This window comes from Mus musculus, chromosome 7, assembly GCF_000001635.26.
Source record: "Mus musculus strain C57BL/6J chromosome 7, GRCm38.p6 C57BL/6J".
In the NCBI taxonomy this organism is placed as follows: domain Eukaryota; kingdom Metazoa; phylum Chordata; class Mammalia; order Rodentia; family Muridae; genus Mus; species Mus musculus.
In genome coordinates this window covers 113,262,950-113,286,699 of record NC_000073.6, presented here as the reverse complement: position 1 = coordinate 113,286,699, position 23,750 = coordinate 113,262,950, and the positions used below count along the sequence as shown (strand labels likewise).

The window sequence follows — 23,750 nt, the reverse complement described above, 5'->3', positions numbered from 1 at the left end:
TTTAGTCTCCCGGGCAGGTTCTGAAGTCCAGAGTGAACAGGCTGATCCCCAATCTGTCCAGTCCCCACTTCACAGCTTCTAGAGAAGTCACCCAAGCTGCCAGGCCCTGGGTCCACTTCCCTGGGCAAGTTAATAAGCTTGGCGACCTGGGGGACATGCTATTCTCAGCCACGATTCAGCCTCAGGACTGAGGGGACCACACTTTTTTAAAAGGCATTTGATCCGAAATTCTCAAGAGCAATAGCTTAGCAAAGCCAAGTGCCAGCTGCAAGTGACAGGAACATGCAGAGCAGCCCAGTGAAGGGCTCGGATGAAGCCTACCTGTAATCCAGGGTACCAGGGTACTTTTCACATCAGCTAACAAGGCACAAGGCACATGTTTTGTTGGTGGTGGGTTATTTTTTGGGGGGGTTGTTTGTTTGTTTTGTTTTGTTTTGTTTTGTTTTTTTGTTTTTTTCGAGACAGGGTTTCTCTTTATAGCCCTGGCTGTCCTGGAACTCACTTTGTAGACCAGGCTGGCCTCGAACTCAGAAATCCGCCTGCCTCTGCCTCCTGTGTGCTGGGATTAAAGGCGTGTGCCACCACACCCAGCTTAAGGCACATGTCTTAATCTACATCCCTTGAAATTTTCTGACCAACTTGCTAACAATTAATTAATTATAACCCATCTCTTCAGTACTAAAATCCCATTTTCAGTATCACTCTTCAAGCATGAGAGTCAATGTTTCTGTATTGCTCAATAGTGATCAAAAGTCAGAACAAAAGCAACTTCTTTCTAGTGACCTTATACAGACACAGAGGGATGCCTCTCTCACCATGTAGGTCATATGGGGCCAAGCACCCTTCCCAAGTTTGTCCCAAAGCCCAAGACTAACTGGAAAATTCCAGGAACGACATTCACCAAAATGGGTGATGTATTTCAGATTCCTCCTGCAGTTTGATAAAGTTACTTCCAGTTTCCTGCCTCTGTTTTCTCACCCTCCCCACACTTAGCAAAGAAGGAAAATACTGCCTCCCTCACAGAGAGTCAATCTAGTTCGGGAAAATTCCAAGAAGATGAAAATATCATCAATGTTCATTTCTGATGATACAACTCTCCACCTGTGACTCATTCATCAGAGGAACCAGGGTAAGTTTTTCTCTTAGAAGTTGGAGGCTCTTTCCTGCCTCCCTGTGTGCGCCCACATTTCTTGATTTTGATCATTGCAAGGGGTGGGATCCAGGCACAGGCAAGAGGACATGAGAGGTGTCTGTCCTCTTTGGTAAACAGGAATATGTCAATGTATATATGCTATGTACACAGAGAAGTATCTGAGCTCATCTGCTTATCTGCTCTGGGGAAGTATTAGTGCAAATGACATCTTAATACCCACATCAGCTCATTAACAACCTGATTCGGCCCCCTATCTTCTGCCAAGATGTACAGGCCTGTCACTTAGGGTTACGTGTTGAAAGAAATCAACATTTGTGTCAGGGACAGTGTAGGCAAGAGTGGTCATACCTGTAGTCAAGGGCATATAGGCAATAAAGCCTGAGCTCTTACCTCTCAAAGTTTTCATGTGCTGAACAGCCATCCTTAGCACGGTGAGTTTATCTAACTTCCTGGACATTGCATTGCATGTTGGTACCAAAGAAGCCAATTCATCAATGAAACTGTTCATTTTGTCCCGACGCCTCTTTTCAATCTGACTGTGGGCCTCCCTGAACATGGGAAAGAGAATGGATTCATCTGAGATGTACACGAGCATCGAAACAACGTTGATAAAAATAACTGAGTTGCTGGGCTTGGTGGTGCATGCCTTTAATCCCAGCACTCAGGAGGCAGAGGCAGGTGGATTTCTGAGTTCAAGGCCAGCCTGGTCTACAAAGTGAGTTCCAGGACAGCCAGGGCTATAAAAAGAAACCCTGTCTCAAAAAACAAACAAACAAACAAAAAACTGAGTTGTGACTGCTTCCAATATTCTCTGACATGGGAAATTTAGACTTTTATACTAAAAGTCCTCCCCAAAAGGTGAATTAGGTAGCTGATTTGTAGTTTTCATTTATTTGTTTTTGATGCTTACCCCATCTTTTAAGGAAAAACAAATGGCAATTGTCCTTTCACAAGAAACTGAATTGCTTATTTTTCCTGGTTGTTCTTTAGATTCCAGACGACCAGGTTTGGTGGATGTGGATAAGAGGAGGAAGAAGGGAGGTAGAGGGTTGGAATAACCCAGCACCCAAAACAGCCATAGAGCACTCGGGTCCCACAGCCAGTGCCTCTGCAGCCTGTGAGCAGCCACCGTGTGGCCTGCTGAGGCCATCACTTCTGTCTGATGGAGGCAATCTGTACTGACATATTCTTGGACCAACCAGGACCTGGCTAGATGTAACAGACTTTTGGCCTGTCCCTGGACTTCCTTTGAGAGAGGTCATATCATACTCCACCCCAGGACTGGCTGACTATTTAGAACTTTCCTGTAGTTCTCTCCCTGACAGATGTGCACCTGATGTTTTTGACCATCTTCCCTGATAAGACACCATCACCAATGCAGAAGTAGGTACAGAACCACAAGCCACCTGCATAGGCTTGTCTGCAAGGGAGAAGCTAGAAGTCTCACGTCAGCCAGCGTCTGCAACTTGCTGGTCTGTGTGCCATAACACAACCTCAGCAACCCCTAGATGTGATGGCAGGGGGCATGAAGACCCAACAGAATGGTTTCAGCAAGTGTGACAGACAAAAACCAAGTTAGGAGATCTCTAGGGAGCGGGTCTGCCTGAGACCTGGCCTTCACATGCTACAGGCAGCACAGTAAAGGCTCCTGTCAGATGTGAGGCTCTGCCATATGTCTTCTGGAGGGCCAATGAGTAAGAAGCCATCTGGGAAGGCTGGAGAGAATGCCAGTGTGGAATGACTTTCCCCCTCCAAATCTCCTCCAGGTTAAATGTGCATAGACAGCAACAAGTGAAGGCCAGCTCAATATAGGAGAACATAGCGGGGGCAAAGGTCAGACACTTAAATGAGCTGGAACCTGCCGCCACCCCATCATTTTCCTGAGGTTCCTGAGAGGACTCCACAGACATGAACAAGCACACTGACCCTCCCTAAGCAACTGAAAGTACAATGCTTTTTTGGCAGAGCCAGAGGTTGAACTTACCTTGCATTCTTGATCCTTCCTTGGTGTTCTGCATATTCTAACCTGGAGGGGAGGGCAAGAGATAAAATTCAATCCCCTAGACAGGACTGGAAGAGTAACAGATTTTTGTTCTCTCCCCGCCTGACCCCTGATGCCTCTCCACAGACACACAAGGATTCTTGGTTATTAACCATGCTAGAGTCAGGGGATAGAGGGACAGTCTTGAGCTCACATTCATTGTGCCAAGAGAATGGCCACAAGAAAACTGAAGTTCAAGTTACTAGGTACCTTCCATGAGGGTCATCTTTGTCTGTGTCCATACTTTCTCTGCAAGGGCAAGAAGAGATGACCACGTCAATACAGATGTGCGACATAACTTGTCATCATACAGAAGGCTCTCATTTATCCAGAAAGCTCAAATAACCATGATATAGAAATGGATGTACAATAGTAACATGAGCAAGCACAATCAAGTAGACACTACTTACTATAAAGCCTAGACTGGCACTCCACATTACCAAATAAAAGTAATTACTAGTCTCCATAGGGTGTGTATGTTAAATAAACTAGTTTATATTATGACTGTTTGAGAATTGGGTTTCTACCATGTTTATGGAGACTCTCAGCCAGAGTAGCCAGACATCTGTGCCACCTCATTCCTTGGCTGTTCTGGATAAATGATAGATGAAGCTTACTCTATTTCAAAACATACCAAACACCAAAGATACTACTGATGAGTCTATTTGTTGGGGGTATGGGTGGGGTGGGGAGGAGGGGCTAATGAAAGCACTGACAGACAGTCAAGAACAGAGCAAGGGCCCCAGGGAGCATCTCGAAGGTTTTGCCACTGCAGGCTACTCCTGGGCCAAGTGGACAACCCCATGTTCAAGAAATTAAGGTGAAGAGGAGTAGGGGGCTGAGAGCTATGGAGGGTCCTGGGGTCATAGCAGGGCCCACCTTTCTTTCACAGACCCCAGAAACCCAGAGTTTCATGGCATTTTGTGGTTCAGTAAACACAGATGGAAATCCCCAGAGGAAAGAGTTCCAGTCTCTCCCCAGGGTCAGCCTACTCCCTTGTCCAACTCAAACACTCATGAGGAAGGTAGTGACTGTCTCCTGAACGTCTCTCCCATCTCCCATGTCTCCTAAGGGAAGGACTATGGTTCTTCATATAATATAAAGTGCTTTCTAGAATGCTGGATTCATTAAGAGCATTCTAAAACAGCAGCTCCAATTAGATACCCTGGGTGTCTTCATAGGCCGTTTCTCCTGCTAATCATGGGACTTGGAGGGAATCAAAAAGTTATAAGGCAAGTGTGCCCTCTTTGCACCTGGATTGTGTCTACTGCTGTAGTCACGCTCAGCCCCAGGTGACAGGAAGCTGATGATCTTAACAGTGGGAAACCACGGGGTGGGGTGGGGGGGCAGAACTGTGAATTCTAAAAGGTAATGGGCAAAAATTTGCAGGCTGGAGAGATGGCTCAGTGGGTAAGAGCACCCGACTGCTCTTCCAAAGGTCTGGAGTTCAAATCCCAGCAACCACATGGTGGCTCACAACCATCCGTAACGAGATCTGACACCCTCTTCTGGAGTGTCTGAAGACAGCTACAGTGTACTTACATATAATAATAAATAAATCTTTATAAAAAAATTTGCAAAACTGGGGTACACAAGGGAAACTTGAAGGTTACTGGGTAACAAGAGGCTGGAAATCACAGGTCTAATAGAAATCATAGAAGATGTTGGCTCTGTCAGCATCTGCCCAAGACAAAGCTTTACAAAAAATGCCCTGGTCTGTGCTGGGGAATGAGCGCTATGGCAGAAGCCCTGTGATCCTCATACCCACGAGCCATCCCTTGACAGTAAGTAACTCTCTCAATGATCTGGGATGACTTACACATTAATCATAGCATCTCCTAGGGGGCGTTTGAGCTCCAGCCTCTGTGTTCCCCAAATCTGACCTGTCAACTTCAGCAGAAATGACATCTGCTACAGGGTCTACCTCCTCAGAGATTGTTTTCCACTCAACAAAAGAAAAGCTCTTCGACCCCACACAGCTGCCTCAGTGAAACGAAACCTGTCTCTGACCAGTCTATCCTGCCTCCCTCTCTAGCAGACTACGGGGCAGGGGTGCGGGTAGTGAATAGGAAAACATACTTACTCAAAAGCAAAGTCATCAAGTCTAAAGAAAAACAGAAAGACTACTTAACAACGCAGGTCATGCTAATTTAAATAGTGTGATGTCTATAAGCTATTGACACACTGGCTTCTACTCCTTCCTTAAGAGGCTGAGTGGGAGCCGGGTGTGGTGGCGCATGCCTTTAATCCCAGCACTCTGGAGGCAGAAGCAGGGATTTCTGAGTTCGAGTCCACCCTGGTCTACAAAGTTCCAGGACAGCCAGGGCTACACAGAGAAACCCTGTCTCAAAAAAACAAAAAAACAAAAAAAAAAAAAAAAAAAAAGAGGCTGAGTGGGAGCTCTCCCTGAGGAGGATTCTCCAGATTGAGGTCTCCTACTCAGAGGAGCAGAGGAAAGCCAGGGCCCGGCTTTAAGGCTATTGATTTTCCCGGTGATATAATATAATCTGGGAATAGTAGAAGTCACAAACACCTCAGCAGTGCTGCTGGCCATTTAAGAGCAGATGAAGCTAAAATCAAATATGCGGCACTTGGAGAGGACCTTAGCTGCCCATCCCTTCCTCCCGGAACAATGACAGCTATGGGCAGGCAGGTGCTCTGTGCTCATGCACTGGCATAAGCTGACGGTCCCAAGGCTCTTACTGGTAGTCAGTGGCACTGCCTTTCCTCTTGCGATTGCAGTCCACACCACTGGTGCCCAGGGAACCGGAGAGTAGGTCGGTGGGGCCCGGAGACATGAAGTCGCTGATGGTTGAGGAAATGTCCATTCTCTGGTCCGCCATTGGAAGGAAGGTGCTAAAAGGATTACAAGAGGACACTTACTTCTTTTTAAATACTTTCTTTTTTAAAATTTGTTTTGTTTTCAATTATGGTGGGGGAGGGGCATGTGAATGTGATACCCGTGGAAGAATGAGGCTCCCACTCCCCCTAGAGCTGGAGCTGCAAGCAGTCATGAGCTGCCCGATGTGCAACTTGGTTCTCTGGAAAGGCAGCATGAGCCATCTCACAAGCCCTGGGAGAGTTATCTCAGTCTACTCTTCTGTGGTAGTGCAGGGGCTGTTGTGGCACTGAGGTCATGGGCCTGGCTTACTACAGTAGCATCCCCCACCGGGCAGCTTGGAAGGCAGACAGGGCCGGGGACTGGGAGAAGCATCACACTCATTCTGAGAGCTTTAATTTGTAATCTGTGAAGACACTACACCTTTGTGCAGGCATCTCTGTGCCCAGAGAAGTTTAGTGGCTTCTAGGACCTACACTGGGGGAAGAATAAGCCAGGCAGAGACTTGGGGAGGTGATCCGATATCCTACATGTACTCAGTAGGACACAGGCAATTTCTTTTCCTTCTGATTAACAAATATATAACCAGTGAAACAAACATCAATCATAAGGATGTTTGTGCTTTTGTTATGATTTTTGCTTTCAAAAAGTTGTGAAAAAAACAGCACAAAATACAAAAGGTATATATATATCTGGGCATGGTGGCATACTCATAGTTCTTGGGGGGAGCAGAAGCAGGAAGATTGTGAGTTCAAGACCATCCTGGGCTACATTAGTAAGGCCCAGTCTCAACTGCCATTCCTCTCCAAAAGAAAGAGTAAGTCCTACAAAGGAGTTAAGATAATATGGTTCCTCTCTCTTCTTGATCAAGCAAGGCCTGCCCAGTCTTCACTACCCCACCCTGCCCCCGTCTGCCCCACCCTGCCCCCACAAAGTCCCTTTGATCCCAGCATCCGCTTGCATAATTAAAGACATCACAAATGAAAGTACAAGTCATTTTTCCAAGTTCATATTTTACAAGCATAGTGTTAAAAACAAAACAAAACAAAACAACAACAACAAAAAACCAAGAGGTCATAAGTACCTTGCAAGGGACTCTAACTTCAAACCCTGGTGAAGAGGGGTTGCCCAGTGGGCCTCAAAGGGCTCAAAGGTCCACAGGATTTGACTGGGGCTGTCACTCCCACCCTCTGGGCCCAAATTCCCACATCTGCAAAACAAGAGGGTAAGGGTGAGAATTGTTTCCCAAAGTCACTATTTTGCCCTCGGGCTAGTAACTAGCCCCTCCAAGCAGGCCAAAGCCAACTTTTACAGGTTCTTCTGGAATCCACATCTTAATTATGCACGTGTCTCCATTTGTTACCTCTTAGAATTAATTTCTAAAAGCAGGATAGCTAGTGGGCAGATTTGATCATGACTGTCCTTTAAAGAACTCCTGCCAGTCTCAAAGTCTCACTGTTTTCTGCTGCTTTCCTCATTACTGATGTTGGCCTGTCCCTCTGTAGGCATCTATCTCCCCAGATGTCTGTACTTGGTCCCCATCTCTCCATCACATGCCTTCCACCTAGTGTTTAACCGTGCACTTGAGAAAAAAGAATGCTTCAGAGACCTGCAAGACTACCAAGTCTTCCTTCACATTCCTGGCCTGTGTTCTTGGTGTGTGTGTGTGTGTGTGTGTGTGTGTGTGTGTGTGTGTGTGTGTGTGTGTGTGTGTGTGTGTGATCCTGTTATCTGTCTCTCCTGTCCAACTTCCAACATCCTGGCCTGTGTTCTTGGTGTGTGTGTGTGTGTGTGTGTGTGTGTGTGTGTGTGTGTGTGTGTGTGTGTGTGTGATCCTGTTATCTGTCTCTCCTGTCCAACTTCCAACATCCCCCTCGTTCTCACTTTAGGTGATAATTTTTCTTCCTTTTCTCTCTCCTTCCTACCCACCCCAGTACTGGAGTCTGAAGCTAAGGCCTCCTGCGTGCTGTCAAACGCCCTACCACTGAGCCACACTCCCAGCCCTGCCAGCTATGCTTCTGTAAGTCAAATGGTGGCTGAAAAACACATCTCTATCAGCCTGAGTGGGTACTGCTGCTGCGGATCCCCACACCCTAAGGCCTGCCTGAACTCTACTGCTCTCATCTGATGGAGACTATCATTGCAGCCCCCACCCCCCACCAGTCACATAACTCAATCATGGAGGAAAAAACCCCAACGCATTATTTTATTCCACAATGCAAGGTATGAAACCCACGTCCTTTGCTTGCTAGGCAAGTGCTCTTAGTACTGTGCCACCCCCTAGTCCCAAATATATTGTTTGGGACACTGTCTTCCTACTGTCCTATTTTCTGTCTCTAGTTTTTTTCTTGGTTTCTCCATATAATCTAACTCAGGTCAGGATTTTTTAAATTTAATTTAATTTTACTTTATTTTATGTAGGTGAGTGTTTTGCTCGCATGTATGTGTGTACACCTACTTATGTACCTAGTGCCCACTGATGCTAAAAAAAAGGCATTAGATTCCTTGGATCTGGAATCACAGTGGGTTGAGAGCCACTGTGTGGGTGCTGGGAATTGAACTCTAGTCCTCTGGAAGAACAGCTAGTACTCTGAACTTCTGAGCCATCTCTACAGCGTCCCCATCCCCCCCCCCTTTCAGGCATTATCCATTCATGATGTCATTACAATACTGCAGCTGCCCTTCCTAGTTCAATAGGGACCATCCTTTTCCAGATCAACGGCCCCCATTGGCATCAGCACAACTGACCTCTCTCCCTGGAGGCTGTCTCTGGCTTGGAGATGCTATTTTCCCATAATTCTTCTGTTTGGGGATTTGCTCCATTTCTGTTCTCAACCTGGCTTTTCATCTTCTTTGCCTCTAGACTAACAACCCCATGGGTACTTTGGGACCCTGACCTGTCTGTATTCAATCCCTAGAAGCTCCTACTTTGACAGTCTCAAATGCCACCCATACTATGCCAACCTCAAGCCTCTACCTCCAGCCTGGCTGTCCCCAAATTTTTAGACTCGTACAACCACCCATCTCCCCATATCTCTGCCTGAGTATGCAACAGAGACTGTATTTTGACATTCATGTTCCCTCTAAGCAAGCCTTTCAGGCTTCCCTATGTAGTCAAGTGGCCTCTATCCTTCTGGCTCCCAGACTCTGAGCCAAGAATCCATCTGACCCCTCCATTTGTCTTCTTATTGGCACAGAATTAAAAATACAGAACAGTGCACTGCTAAATGTCACTTCCTTAGTGACACTTCTTTGAAGGACCATACAGTATGAACCCTGCCGACACTCCTACTCTATACCCCTATTTAAAACGTTCTGATCCACATTTCCCCTGTAACAATCTCCTTTCTGTCCTCCCTAAGAAGTGGTCAGCTTTGAAGAACAGGAGTTCTACTCTACTGACTGCCCACAGCTTAGTGTGCAGAAGGCTTTCTGGCACACAGAAATGTTCCACCAAGAGACTAGGCATGAATGAAATAATCTGCATGTGACAAAGAGCAGTTCTTTGATTATCACAGATGTTATAAATGCTTTTCTTTCCATTGTTCATTATCTTTTGATTTTGATTTTATACACAGTGTTAAAACATTATAAAAATCATAATACAAATATTCCTCTTTATACCAATATTTTGTAGCTTTTATTTAGTTTTTTTGGTTGGGGGGTTGTTTGTTTTTGTCTTGTTTTGTTTGTTTGTTTGTTTTTGAGACAGGGTTTTGCTGTGTAGCCCAGACTGGAACTCATTGTATAGCACAGCAGGCTGGCCTCAACCTCCTAGTAGTAAAATTATATGCATAAAGTGACCATGCTGGCTTAAACTTTCATTTTACTCTTGTGTGTGTGTGTGTGTACATGTGTGTGCACATGTTCATGTATGAACCTGTGCAAAGACATATATGGTCATGTAAGCACATGAGCAGAGATTGGGGTTGACTTTGGGTGGCTTCTCTAATCATGCTCCTCATTTCTTGAGCCACGGTCTCTTACTGAACTCGGAGCTCACAGTCTGGACTAGACTGGCTGTTGGGAAGTCCTACAGATCGACCTGTGTCCACCTCCCCAGCACTGGGTTACAGTGTGTCCACCTCCCCAGCACTGGGTTACAGTGTGTCCACCTCCCCAGCACTGGGTTACAGTGTGTCCACCTCCCCAGCACTGGCTTACAGGTGCCTGCCTCCCTCTGTACTCAGCTCTACATTTTGCATTTTTAAAGACTTTTTTATTTTTATGTATCTGGATGCTTTTGCTGGCTGTATGTATGTATGTATATGCACCATGTGTGGCTGGTACCCTTGGAGGTCAGCAGAAGGCACTGGATCCCCTTGAACTGGAGTTACACATGTTGTGAGCTGTCATGCGAGAGTAGGAACTGAACCCAGGTCCTCTGGAAGAACAGACAGTGTTCTTAACCACTGAGTCATTGCTCCACACCCTGTTTAACATTCGTAATTATGTGTATGTTTGTCTACAGGAGTATAGGTACCCACAGAGGCCAGATGTACTAAATCCCCTTAAGCTCCAACCAGAAACAGTTGTGAGCCACTTAATGTAGGTTCTGGGAATCGAACTCAGGTCTTATACAAAAGTAGTATATGTTCTTAACTTCTGAGTCATCTCTCCAGCCTCTATACCTAAATTTCTACATGGGTCCTGAGATCAAACTGTCCTCATGCTTGCCTGACAAGCATGTTGTCAACAGAGCCTTCTTTCTAGCCTCCACTTTTATTTTTTTACTTACAAATCTAATCCTTGTGAGCCGGGGGTGGTGGTGCACGCCTTTAATCCCAGCACTCGGGAGGCAGAGGCAGGTGGATTTCTGAGTTCGAGGCCAGCCTGGTCTACAGAGTGAGTTCCAGGACAGCCAGGGCTACACAGAGAAACCCTGTCTCGAAAAACCAAACCAAACCAAACCAAACCAAAACAAAACAAAACCAAATCTAATCCTTCTGGCAATCATTTTGATACATCATTTGCTGTTAGCCATTTCTGCATTACTGTCCCAGAACTTCTTCTTAGGCCATGCTTCCTGTTTCTAAACACCAAACATGGCGCCTCTGTGGCCTCTCCATGTTCACTTGTCCTATTTTGTCCCCTAATCTGGTTTTTTTTTTTATTTCTTTTTTTTTTTTGTTGTTGTGTGTTATTTACTTTTTTTATTAGGTATCTTCCTCATTTACATTTCCAATGCTATCCCAAAAGACCCCCATACCCTCCCTCCCACCCCCCTACCCACCCACTCCCACTTTTTGGCCCTGGTGTTCCCCTGTACTGGGGCATATAAAGTTTGCAAGTCCAATGGGCCTCTCTTTCCAGTTATGGGCGACTAGGTCATCGTTTGATACATATGCAGCTAGAGTCAAGAGCTCCGGGGTACTGGTTAGTTCATATTGTTGTTCTACCTATAGGGTTGCAGACCCCTTTAGCTCCTTGGGTACTTTCTCTAGCTCCTCCATTGGGAGCCCTGTGATCCATCCAATAGCTGACTGTGAGCAGCCACTTATGTGTTTTCTAGGCCCCGGCGTAGTCTCATGGTTCTTTTAATTCTAGTGTCACACTCTTCTTACAACGAGGCTTCAGTACACATCTTAATGTACGACAGGACAAACTAGTTTCCTTCATTACTCTCAATTTTCAGAACTGTCTTGGCTGTTCTGACTTGTTCTCTGAGGAACATCTTATAAAAGTCATGGTGGGTGGCCACTGTTGACCTTCAGAGAACCAGGGAAAGGTCTGAATACACACCCCTGTCCTCCAGGCCTTGGTGTTTAGAGATACTTGTCCCCTTGCACATGTGAGACCTGGGGTGCCACCAGTATCTGCCACTCTTTTTTTTTTTTTTAACATCTCAACATCTGAAGGCCCCCAACAACCACTGGTTGCCAGGGTCTTAGGGTGAAGGGACTTATTTATTACCTGAAGTTACAGTTCTTAAGCTTCGATCCAGTGTGGGAGATGCAAAGGGCCACTGTAGTTGCTGGTCACCCCAAAGTGACTTTCATGTTTTGTAACTTCCTTCCAGGCAGTCAACTTCTTCCAAAATCCTACAGTAGAGACCCAAGAAAAGAAACCCTGAGGGTCATACAGGGACAAATAAATCTGTCTCTCTTCTGAGCTAAGGAGGGCAAGGGAGCTCAGCCCCTGACTCATGCAGGACATGCTCCCAGCCCATCCATTGCTACACTCACTGGCTCAGCACTGGCCATTTCTTTACATCCCTGTGACATCTGGGCTGCAAAAGCATGAAGGGATGTGGCCGATGCATCCTGTGAAAACCATGTCTCCTTGAACTCATCCTTAGGAAAGCAAGGCATGTTTTATTACTTCTTTTATTGGGTTACATAATGACTGTGAATGTCCGGTTGTTATTTTACATCAGACACTTAATGACCTGTCACTCTAGAAGGCAGATACACTGCTGTACGCATTTTACAAAGGGGAGATGCAAGCACCTGAGAAGGTGAAGAACCAGACAAAGCCACACTGAGTGTGCCCGGGCCACCAGAAGCAACTGACAGTATGGTTCAGTTCTAAACTGGGTGGGGTGGCTCTCAGGAGGTAGAGGCGGGAAGATAGCACGTTCAAGGTCATCCTCAGCTACACATGAAGTTCAAAGACAGAACAGCTTACAGAGAGGTCCCATCTCCAACAACAGTGCTGGATGTCTAGCCCTGCAGCTGAGAGCATGATGCTCTTCCAGAGTCCTGGAGCTCAGAGTTAGCACTCATGTCAGATTGCTCAGAACCACCTGTAACCCCAGCTTCAAGGGATCCAACAGCTTCCTCTGGCCTAGACGGGCACTGCACTCATGAGCACTCATGAGCACACACACATAACTTTTTTTTTTTAAAAATGTTTTTAAAAAGTTGCTCAGTTCTCAATGCAAGTGAAAGTAGTCATTTGAACCCAGGGGACCAGAGCAGCAGAGAAGGACAGAAGCCATTTAGCTTAAGCCAATGCCAGCAGGATCAGTTCAAGCACTTAAAGAAAATCTCTGTGAACTCCAAGATATCTAGTTATACCCAAAGCTAAGGGTATAACTACACAACATCTACAAGGGTTCTTGTCAGCCAAGTGGCTACAATACCACCTCCTTCAGCCAGGACACAGGCCCTGCATGCTGCCCCTCTGATCTCCATGGCAGCGGCAGCTTCCTGTGTTTAAGAAGAGCCAATGAGGAGGGAACACAGGGGGGGCCTTTCACATCTTCATCCATGCTGCTCTGCCCGCAGTAAGTGAGACTGCAATGGCGAGTGCTCTGCTGATCTCCTGAAGTGAAAGATCTGCCCTTACACTGGCTGACCCTTGCAGTCTTCAGAAAATGCTCTCTTCCTGATGGTCCTAAGATGCTGGAATGACTGCCTATCCTCGGCATGGCTCCCTCCCTCCCCACTGACCCACGCATGCCACCTGGTTCAGATCCTCCGTGTCCAGCTCTGCTAACTCTAGGTCATGCACATGCAAACGTTATATCTGGAAATCTGGCTCCTCTAGCCCCAAACCACAGTTGGTAAAGAAACAGCAAGTAGAGATGCAGGCTCCAGGCTTAACATATGCCGTTCCACCTCCATTTGATTCCTTGTACTGCTGCATACTGTCTTCTCAACTCCTAAGTCAGCAAGGCCTGCTCCACTCTGAACTCTGAGCCTGAATGTTCATGTTTCTCTCTCTGTCTCTATCTCTATCTCTCCCTCTCTCCTTCCTTCCCTCCCTCCCTCCGTTCCACACATACCCCCCCCCCCCCACACACACACACACACACACACACACGGCCCCAGAGCTCTTCTGAGGGATGGATCTAGCTACTTCCCAGCATGCCCTGCCAATGCTCTGTCAGATTCTCTCCAGATCCACCCCTCCCACTCCGGCCAGTGAGAGAACGCCCTCCTTGCTTATTGCATTCAAGCCTCATTTTTCCTTAAGCCAGAAAAATTCCACACTCCCTAGCAGGATGTGCTGGCCTCACTCAGTGCCAGCCCATCCCTGCCACACAGTGCCCAGGGCCCAGGCCAAGAGGAAACATGGAGGAACCCAGGAGCTGGGGGTGGGGGTGGGGGTGGGGGTCCCTAATGTGGAAACCACTCTGTTCCCTGGTAAGGTCTTCATGCTGCCCATCTTCCCTGCTCCACTACAACCCTGCAGACGGTGCCTCATTGATGGGCAGTTGTAACTCTCCCATGCCTTACTGTCAGTGGTCCAGGACCAGACAAGCCTGAGTCCTTGCTCCCTTCTGTCTTTGATCAACAGGTTTCATTAGATTTACAAACCCTTGGTCTACAAGAAATGCCTCACATTGATGGACTTTTGTAATATTAAATTTTATGCCAGGCGTGGTGGCACACACCTTTAATCCCAGCACTTGGGAGGCAGAGGCAGGCGGATTTCTGAGTTCGAGGCCAGCCTGGTCTACAAAGTGAGCTCCAGGACAGCCAGGGCTATACAGAGAAACCCTGTCTCGAAACCTTCCCCCCCCCCAAAAAAAATTTTTTTTTTTACTTTATAGAAATGTAAGTACTAACTGCTAACTTAGATGCTGCTGTTATCTACATAAAACAAAACTGCAAAGGGGTTTCTTACATTTTAGACAAGGTGAGGAGGCTGAGGCAGATGTGACAACATTATTTTTAGAAGACTTTTCTTTCCAAGAAGGTGTTTTTTTTTTTTTTTTTTTTTTTTTTTTTTTTTTTTTTTTTTTTGGTGTTTTTGAGACAGGGTTTCTCTGTATAGTCCTGGCTGTCCTGGAACTCACTTTGTAGACCAGGCTGGCCTCGAACTCAGAAATCCTCCTGCCTCTGCCTCCCGAGTGCTGGGATTGAAGGCGTGCACCACCACGCCCGGCCAAGAAGGTGTTCTTAGAAGAACAACTGAAAGTGGTGGGGATAGGGAGAGAAACAGCAACCAAGACGAAAGCCCCAACTTTTTGTGTTACTTTCTTCTGAAAGGGGCCTGAGACAAGACAGAGAGAGAGAGCTCCTTAGGTGCCTGTGGGAGGGACCTTTGCTGGCAGAGGGCACAAAGGACCTGGTCCTGTTACAAGCATGTAAATGGCACATGAAGGTCACTCTTGGAGCCTGATCGTGTCTTGCAGTCCAGGATCACACATATGCCCAATTCTGAGCTAGAAAGTCCTAAAGGTAGAAAAAGGGTCTCACCAAAGAGCCAGAGAAAGCGGGTATTGGGAAACCTGTGCAGTGCGCCTGGAAAGAACACCAGGTCTTTCCCTGTCCGTCCCTCAGAGCACAGGGACCCCTGAGCTCCATCTAAAGGAGCAGAGGGGAAGGAATCGCCACAGCCCAGGCTGCCCTGGCAGAATGGTTACGGCAGCTGAGAGGGGCAAGGCCCAAAAGAGACATAGTGCTTCTCTGAGCAGGGCAAGACAATGCTAAACTCCAACTGCCCATCCTACCACCTGCAGGAGGGACAGCCACATTCAAGCCTTCAATCTGGACCACAGCTCCATGTCCCTTTGTTCCCATCCTCACCCCAGGACCCCAGAAGGCCACCTGTAGATAGGATTTATGTTCCAACAGTTAGCTGCCTCATGGTAATGAGACAGAAAATGTCTCACCTCTCTCTCTCTCTCTCTCTCTCTCTCTCTCTCTCTGGGATCAAATCACTTAAAAAATCACTAGTAATGGGGATGCAGAGACAGTTCAGTAGTACAGCACTTGCCTAGCACTGGGTGGTGGCGGTGGGGAGCACTCACTACTAGTGATAGTGATAAGTTCTTCCTGTCGGCACTCCTAGGGTTCGTTTTCCTGTAAATAAGCAAAGAATCTGGGACACTGGGCAAAGCTCCCTAACTGACAGCTTTTAGATCTTCTCGAGCTTCCCTGGCTACCTTGGGCACATGGGCAGTAAATATGGCCGAACAGCAGGCCGATGGCTGCACGCCAGCAATGGCGCTTTGGAACACTCCCTGGACGCTCTGAGGAAACTGCATGATGGTCTCGGTTAATTGCTCTGGATTCTGAAGGCACAGCTCCAGTTAGGACAGTTCCAAACAATTTGTGGCGGACTTTTTTTTTTTTTTTTTTTTTGCTACTACAAGCCTCAGTGAACTCTAAGTGAACCTACAGCCATTTCTGTCTAAGTCTAGGAAGGGGCACTTCTGTTGTGGCCAAGCCAAGTACAGCATTGTGACAATGCCAACAAGAGCATTCCCTTGAATGTAGAGTTTACTAGGATTGGTACAAACACACTTCTCCAGTCACAGAAGACGGACTTATGACAGTCAGCTAACTGAGAGACATCCCCAGCGCACCTAGCATCCTGCACTGTCTCTCTTGCTGTTACATTAGGCCCGATGCAAAGCTTCTCTTCCACAGTCCTTTCCTACCCACTTTTCGTGGAGTGACTGAGCTGGTGCCATGAGCACGAGCAATGACAGTGGAGTGGCGGCAAGAGCAAGGGCAGCAGAACAACGGGAAGCTGGCACACCAAACCAAAGAGCAGGGGAGTGGCCTATCTGGCAGGTGAGTAAGAGTCATGTAGCTGGCCAAGCTGCAAAAGAGGCCCCCAGAGCTGACTGCACTGCCAGCTGCAAACACAGCAGGGCCTCAGTCTCAGCAGTCAACAGCAGCAGAAGCTGCAGCAAGAGTGGTGGAAGCTGCAGCCTTCCAGGACACCTGCCATAGCAACAGGGCATCAGGGAAGGGGGAGGGGGCAGTGTGAGGAGAGAAAAGGTAGAGAGCTAACTAGAATGACCAATCCATCTGTTTTCCTTGGAACTCTCCATCTCAGTGCTGAAATGCCTGCATCCCAGCAAACCCTTCTGTCCTAGGAATTCCCTAAGAGTTGGTCCCATTGCTAGTGTAGCTTTTCAGGTCCTAGAGCCACAGGGCAGCCAGGCCTGGACAAGACTGACCTTTACAACAACTCATTCACTGTGGTCATGACCCAACTCTCCAAGGAAGGAATAAAGAACTGACAAGCAGAGTCACCTTGTTCAGGATGTATGGCCAGAGAGTGGGGACTGCAAGCTGGGGTAGGCATCCGGCTTTACTGCTTGCTGATCCTTCTGCTAAAATCCATCCCCAAAAGCAAAATTCAAAGGCAAAGCAAACACAGAAACAAGCAGTCCTGGGGACAGAGTGGAGGGAGCATACACCAGAGCAAACCTTAGTTCAGAAAAGTCATAGGAAAAGAACAAACGTGTCCACTCGGAGCTTGCTGGCAGCCAGGGCAAAGAGGGAAACAGCCTGCAGTGGATAACCCCAGAAATCTATGAATGAGCACATCAGGACAGGCCCAGGGACAGAAGAGTGTCTTCTGAGATCAGGCTAGAGTGATGTAGGACTTCTGAGGAGTTGTGTAGCACTGCAGACCAGAGCCTCTGAGGAAACAGGCTTTGTAAATGAGGCATCTCTCTTTAAATGGAGCCCAGTGAAGACACAACTTCCTCTTTTCCCTCAGTGTCACCTACAGAGTGACTGCTAGATGGAGTTCTGTTAAGAGATGTGTGAAGTGTTTGATGCTGTGGTCTAATAATAGAGTAGGATGAGAGAGAGCCATGACTACTACCCTGTCCCACAGCCCAGAGCTCCCAAGAAGGGCCTAGTTCTCATTGTTACCTCTGCATACCTATACTACAAGGAGCCTACCCCAGGTATAATGTGTTCCAGAGGGCAGCCTTCCCTCCCTAGCTGGAGAGCCTACTCTCTACTGCATGAGGTCTGTCTGCCTTGGTACTCTCTCAGTTGCTCTGATGTGTTCTGAAGATGGGAGCTTTGAACAGGCCAGAGGCTGATGGGGTCCTATCCCCTCTGCCAGTCCCTCATCACATGCCCCGCCCCATAGCCCCTGACACTGACAGGCTCTGAAGAACTCAGAAACGTTTCTTAGCAACCTCTAAGTTCAGAGAACATTCACCAATTGAAGCCAATCCCCTGAACCTAAGGCAACCAACATTTCTACTAGGGCTACTCAACAAGCTCTTCTGTCACCTCTGGCAGAAGCCAGGTCAATACAGCCACAATGGAAATTCAAAGTTGTTACGTTCAAGACTCTTTCAGTGTAGTCGGAAAGATGGGGTGTTTAAATAAATGCACGACAGCAAGCCAATGCAACAGGTAGCAGCTGCCCAGCAGCACACTACCCAACTCCAGGAAGGGCTGGTGCACTTAGGTGCCATTACAACAACGTTCCAGCAGGTGGCAGCCCAGTATCTCAGTTCTTCATGAGAAGAATAGAGGAGAAAATAACTATTAGTTTATTGGTGGGTGTGGGTGTGGCAGGCTATTGAAGGTGAAGGGGTGGGGCCCAGGAGCAGGTGTTACAGGTGTAGGGTGGACATTAAGGAGTATAGAGTAGTTTACTCTGAAAAGCACTGGCTCGCCGGGCGTGGTGGCGCACGCCTTTGATCCCAGCACTAGGGAGGCAGAGGCAGGCAGATTTCTGAGTTCGAGGCCAGCCTGGTCTACAAAGTGAGTTCCAGGACAGCCAGGGCTATAAAGCACTGGCTCTACAGGTCCTGGGGACAGAGCCTTTCTGGCACTTGTATGCCCAGTCCCATCAGTAGCACGAAGTGCTCAGAAACCCTGAGGTTGAACATAACTGAGATCATACTTGGAGCTATGGGGCTGGACTTGTGAATACAGGGTTCTGTGTGAAGAAAGACAAGGCCTCCCTTTGGGGAAAAAAAAAGCCCTCTGATACACTGGAAGGAGGAAAGTTCACAGAATTCCACTTTTGGATGGCACGGAGGGCTAATCTAGAAAGCCAGGGCTCTAGGGAGAAGCCACAGGCTAGACTGGCCTCACAGAACAGTCTGGTCTATAATTTCCTACAAGCTTGCTCCAACACATGTACCTGTAGCCTTTGCCTTATTTCTCCCTGACAAGTAAAATGAGAGTAAGCTATGGTTTCCCGTCTGCCCCCAGGCCTCCTAACCACCTCACCCCACCCACTTCCACCCAACCCCAGCCTACCCTGTCCCATCCCACCACCAGGCATTTAGAAAGAACTCCTGGTCTTGGCTTGGACATACAGCCCTCCAGTGCCTGGGGGTGGGGAGTACCTGAACCTAATAGACTGAGCAGTTGCCCAAACTCAAACAGCCCAGGATGAAGGTGGAGCAGTCAGAATGTCACATGAATAACTGAGAGGACAAGCAGCCACGGAGGTGATCATTTCCCAGTGTGAGAAAAGGGACCACAGTGACCTGAGTCTTAGGGACATCAGCTCCCCTTCAGGTATCCAGGAGACACCCAGAAGGGCACTGCCTTCTTGTACTGGCTGGTTTTGTGTGTCAACTTGACACAGCTGGGGTAATCACAGAGAAAGGAGCTTCAGTTGGGGAAGTGCCTCCATAAGATCCAGCTGTAAGGCATTTTCTCAATTAGTGATCAAGGGGGAAAGGCCCCTTGCAGGTGGGACCATCTCTAGGCTGGCAGTCTTAGGTTCTATAAGAGAGCAGGCTGAGCAAGCCAGTGGAAGCAAGCCAGTAAAGGACATTCTTCCATGGCTTCTGCATCAGCTCCTGCTTTCTGACCTGCTTGACTGACTTCCTTGGTGATGAACAGCAATGTGGAAGTGTAAGCCAAATAAACCCTTTCCTCCCCAACTTGCTTCTTGGTCATGATGTTTGTGCAGGAATAGAAACCCTAACTAAGACATTTCTTTTTTTTTTTTTTGGTTTTTGAGACAGGGTTTCTCTGTGTAGCCCTGGCTGTCCTGGAACTCTCTGTAGACCAGGGTGGACTCGAACTCAGAAATCCACCTGCCTCTGCCTCCCAAGTGCTGGGATTAAAAGCATGTGCCACCACTACCTGACGTCACTGCCTTCTTGTTTAAGGGGGCTCTATAAAAGTGGGAATTACTGTACATCTTCAGATGGGAGATGGTAGTCAGGTTTCAAAACGCAAGCCCATCAGGCATTTGAGCCACCGGTCCAACACACACCAGCAATATAATACTGGGCACAGGACCTGGCCTTTGTGTCCCATGGGCTCCTGACCTGCACGCCCATAGTCCCTGCCTCTTCAGTGAGCTGTATAAAGTGTTAGCATGACACCTGCCAGGTAACAAGCCCTTTGTGTGAGCTATATATTATTTCCTCCGTGGCCATCACGAAAGCTAATGTTCTGTCCCATGTTACAGAAGAAACTAAGTCAGAGGGAGTAACTTGGCAGAGGCTGGGGTTTCACAAGTAGTCCTATCTGCCATATATTTGGGTACCAAACAAGAAAACATGAGTTGGGTGCAGAGATGGCTCAGTCAGGCAAGTGTATACTGCACAAACATGAGGGCCTGAGTTTGGACCAACACCCCCACCCCCATGCACCTGTGTAAAAAGTCAAGCATAGTTACACAGTAGCTGGGGGAATAGTGAAGGGGTCAAACATAGTCACACAGTGGTAGTGAGGGGTGAGTGAGGATGGGCAGACCCTGGGAGCTTTCGGGCCAGTCAGTCTAGATTATCAGTGAACTCCAGGCTAATGAAGAAATCCTGCCTCAAAAATTAAGGTGAAAGATAATCAAGGAAGATATCTGATACCAACTTCTTACTTCCACATGTACATCACACACACACACATAAACACACACACACACACACACACACACTTTTTAAAAATGAAAGTACATACACAAAACAGCCCTGCTGAAAGTTCTGCCACATAGCATCTATTCTGTGGGACGTTGAAGGGATTCTTGGACCTTTAAGGTCCTCCCCCCTTTAATGTTCCCCTCCAGAGTGTGCCATCCAGGGACAGTGGAGTTTCTAGTACTCCAGATACAAACATCCACAGACTGCTTTGGTTTTGGTTTTATTGTTGTTGCTGCTGTTTTTGAGACAGGTTTTCTCTGTATAAAAGAACCCTGACTATCCTGGACTCAATTTGTAGTCCACGCTGGCCTTGAACTCAGAAAGATCTGCCTGCCTCTGCTTCCTGAGTACTGGGATTAAAGGCAGCACCCGATGCCCGGCAAACCAAATTTTTTGTTGTTTGTTTTGCTTTGCTTTTTGGACAGCCAAGGGTTTGACAGTACACACTGAAAGAAACTGCTCTGTAAGCCACTTGGATTGGATCCCCTCCCAGGAACTACTACTTGCGGCCTGTGGCTGCTGTTCTGTTATCTCCCAGGTTCTGAAGTTCTGGTCCCATTCGTTCACTTGCGAGGTCTCTGGCCTCCCACCCTGCCAGTTATGATCCTTGGCCTCTAGGTATCCATACACTCGGCCCACTCCCTGAGCATCTGTAACCAGGACTCCACTCCACAGTCTTTTCTACCAGCCTGGACCCCAGAGTCAGTCTGCGCTCTCTGGAGAATAACAATGGCTTGAAGATGAGAAAAAAAAAGATGAGCTCTTGGGGCCCTGTTCTCCACATCCCAGAGCCTGGTGTGAGGAAATGCCCATGTGTGCGCTCTGTCAGCTGCACCCCTCCATCCGGGCCACCTCCTTTCTGGGACGAAGCTACCCTAACCCCGCCTCACCATGCCTCTGCCTCTGCATTCAGAAGAGGCACAGGGAAGGAGCCCCAGGGTACCATGGAGGATATATGAATCCTGTTCGAGGCCTGCTGACTGAAGACCTGTCACCTGATCTCTGCTTCCTTTCTATTGCAGTCTGTCTGTTGCTTTGTTTTTGAGCACTGCAGAGCCTGGTTCTAAAGACTCCAGGAAAAAAAAAAAAGAGTCTTTACCAAAAAAACTTACTGCCTGAGGTTGAAGAAAATTCTGGAAAACATCTGCATCTTGTTCTAAGGAAACAAAAGAATGCACTGTTGTTATTGGGTGGCTGAGGAGAGATGCTAGCATGAGGGAGAGCAAGAGGACAAGCCTGAGGCTCTCTGTGTCTCTGACCAGTGACTGCTAGCCGGCAGGTGGGCAGGGATGGGTCTATCAAATGCTGAGACTTAGATGAGACAAGGCACTCGCCTCCTGTGAGGACCACATCCAAGGGACACTCAGCAGAACAGACTTCTGTGACACAACCTGCCACTTTCCACCACATACAAAGTGTGTAAGGGGGCTCTGAGGACAGACTGACAAGAGGTTTGGGGAAGACTGCAAAGCAGAAAGTCCCCTGGGACAGCAGGATACAACCATGCATCCAGGGCTGGCCCTTCTTCTAACGCCTCAGCAAGTGGGAGAACAGTGGGCCCCTCTGAACTAGACCACTGTAGGAAGGGATGGGTACAGGGTCACAAGATGCTGAGTGAGTGAGGACAGGATGGTGGGCAGTGCCCACCTCTGACTGTCAAGCATGGTGGCATGTCAGGCACCTTTAATCCCAGCAATCGGGAGGCATCTCTGAGTTCAAAGGCAGAGGAGTCCAGGTCAGCCAGGCCTACACATAGAAAGACTGGCTCAAAAATAAATAGAAAAAAGTCTCACCTCTGCCACTGCCCTAGTGGTCACTAGGGGTGTGGTTCCTCTCCTGGGTGGGAGGGTGCTCCCCCTCTGTGGCTAGCTGGGTTTAACATAAGAAGAGCACTGGGCACATCTGGCTACCTTCTTCAGCAGAAGGGGAGGGACTGGGGCTGAGTTCAAGAGCACAGAGGCGGAGACACTTGCCATAATGCAGACCCACACTGGAGACTTCAGAAAGAGGCTCATAGGGAGGATGGAAAGATAGGGGACATGTGGCTCTTAAAGCAGAAGAGATTAGGTCAAGAAACCAGGCAGGAGCAGGTGGGGACAACTGTGGGAAGGCTGGAAACAGGAACCTGGAGCAGGTCAGCTCTTTACAACAGTATTCCAAACACGGGGCACACCAAGAAAAACATAGACTTTTCAAACTCCCCTGAGCTTGTGTGAAGCACGGACAGGAGGCCCTGAAGGCAAGTGGGGACCAGAAAAATCTGGAAGCTCATCAGAGGGTTGGCAGTTACAGAATTCTGGGGGACACTAGAGACAGCAGAGAAGAGGGGCAAACAGGAAGGAAGGAAGGAAGGAAGGAAGGAAGGAAGGAAGGAAGGAAGGAAGGAAGGAAGGAAGGACAGAAGGAAGGACGGAAGGAAGGAAGGAAGGAAGGAAGGAAGGAAGGAAGGAAAAAAGGAAGGACAGAAGGAAGGAAGGACAGAAGGAAGGAAAAAAGGAAGGACAGAAGGAAGGAAGGAAGGAAGGAAGGAAGGAAGGAAGGAAGGAAGGAAGGAAAAAAGGAAGGAAGGAAGGAAGGAAGGAAAAAAGGAAGGAAGGAAAAAAGGAAGGAAGGAAGGAAGGAAGGAAGGAAGGAAAAAAGGAAGGAAGGAAGGAAAAAAGGAAGGAAGAAAGGAAAAAAGGAAGGAAAGAAGTGAAAGTATAATGTAAAAACAAAATTCTAGGCCTTTAGGCCCAGGCTTGGAAATGTGACCTCTGTGACTTAATGCTCCAAGGTATGCTAATCATAAAACAGATAGCGACATTCCTCCACCCACCAGCTTCCTGGGTTCAAAGAGTGTTTATTCAAAGAAAGTCACCCTGACCGTTGCTGGAACCCGCTATGCAAATGTGCTATTGTTAGGGGCTCTTAGCAACTGTCTTGAGAGATAACCAGAACAATTACCAGGTATTCCTTGTGACTCTTGTGACTTTGCACTTCCTTGGGACTCTTAACTGGTATCTTTGGTATTTTCCAACAACGCCCTCCCCACTTCCTTGAGTTGTGGTTTCTTCCTTTAAATACCCCCTTAACCAGCTACTCGGGCACCACAGTCCTCTACCCCTGCTTGATGTATGACCATGGGCCCGGGAGTGCTCTTGAATAAAAGTCCTCTTGCAGTTTTCTTGTGTGA

General features: G+C 47.7%; 1 protein-coding gene across 21 annotated transcripts in view; it reads right to left on the bottom strand.

Annotated features, from left to right (window-relative positions):
* Positions 1 to 23,750, bottom strand: part of Arntl (aryl hydrocarbon receptor nuclear translocator-like) — a 135,656-nt gene that overhangs the window by 27,427 nt on the left and 84,479 nt on the right. For 9 of the 21 annotated variants that reach the window (XR_003946377.1, XR_001785467.2, XM_006507246.4 and 6 more), the window contains 7 exons: positions 11,947 to 12,074; positions 7,118 to 7,243; positions 5,898 to 6,050; positions 5,278 to 5,298; positions 3,405 to 3,443; positions 3,138 to 3,179; positions 1,544 to 1,701 (listed from right to left, as the gene is read on the bottom strand). Coding sequence is in view for 19 of the 21 variants with exons in the window: in XM_006507246.4 (XP_006507309.1) it covers positions 1,544 to 1,701; positions 3,138 to 3,179; positions 3,405 to 3,443; positions 5,278 to 5,298; positions 5,898 to 6,037 (400 nt within the window). In the remaining 2 variants the exon portion in view is untranslated. The other 12 variants (NM_007489.4, NM_001357070.1, XM_006507252.3 and 9 more) reach the window with 7 other exon arrangements.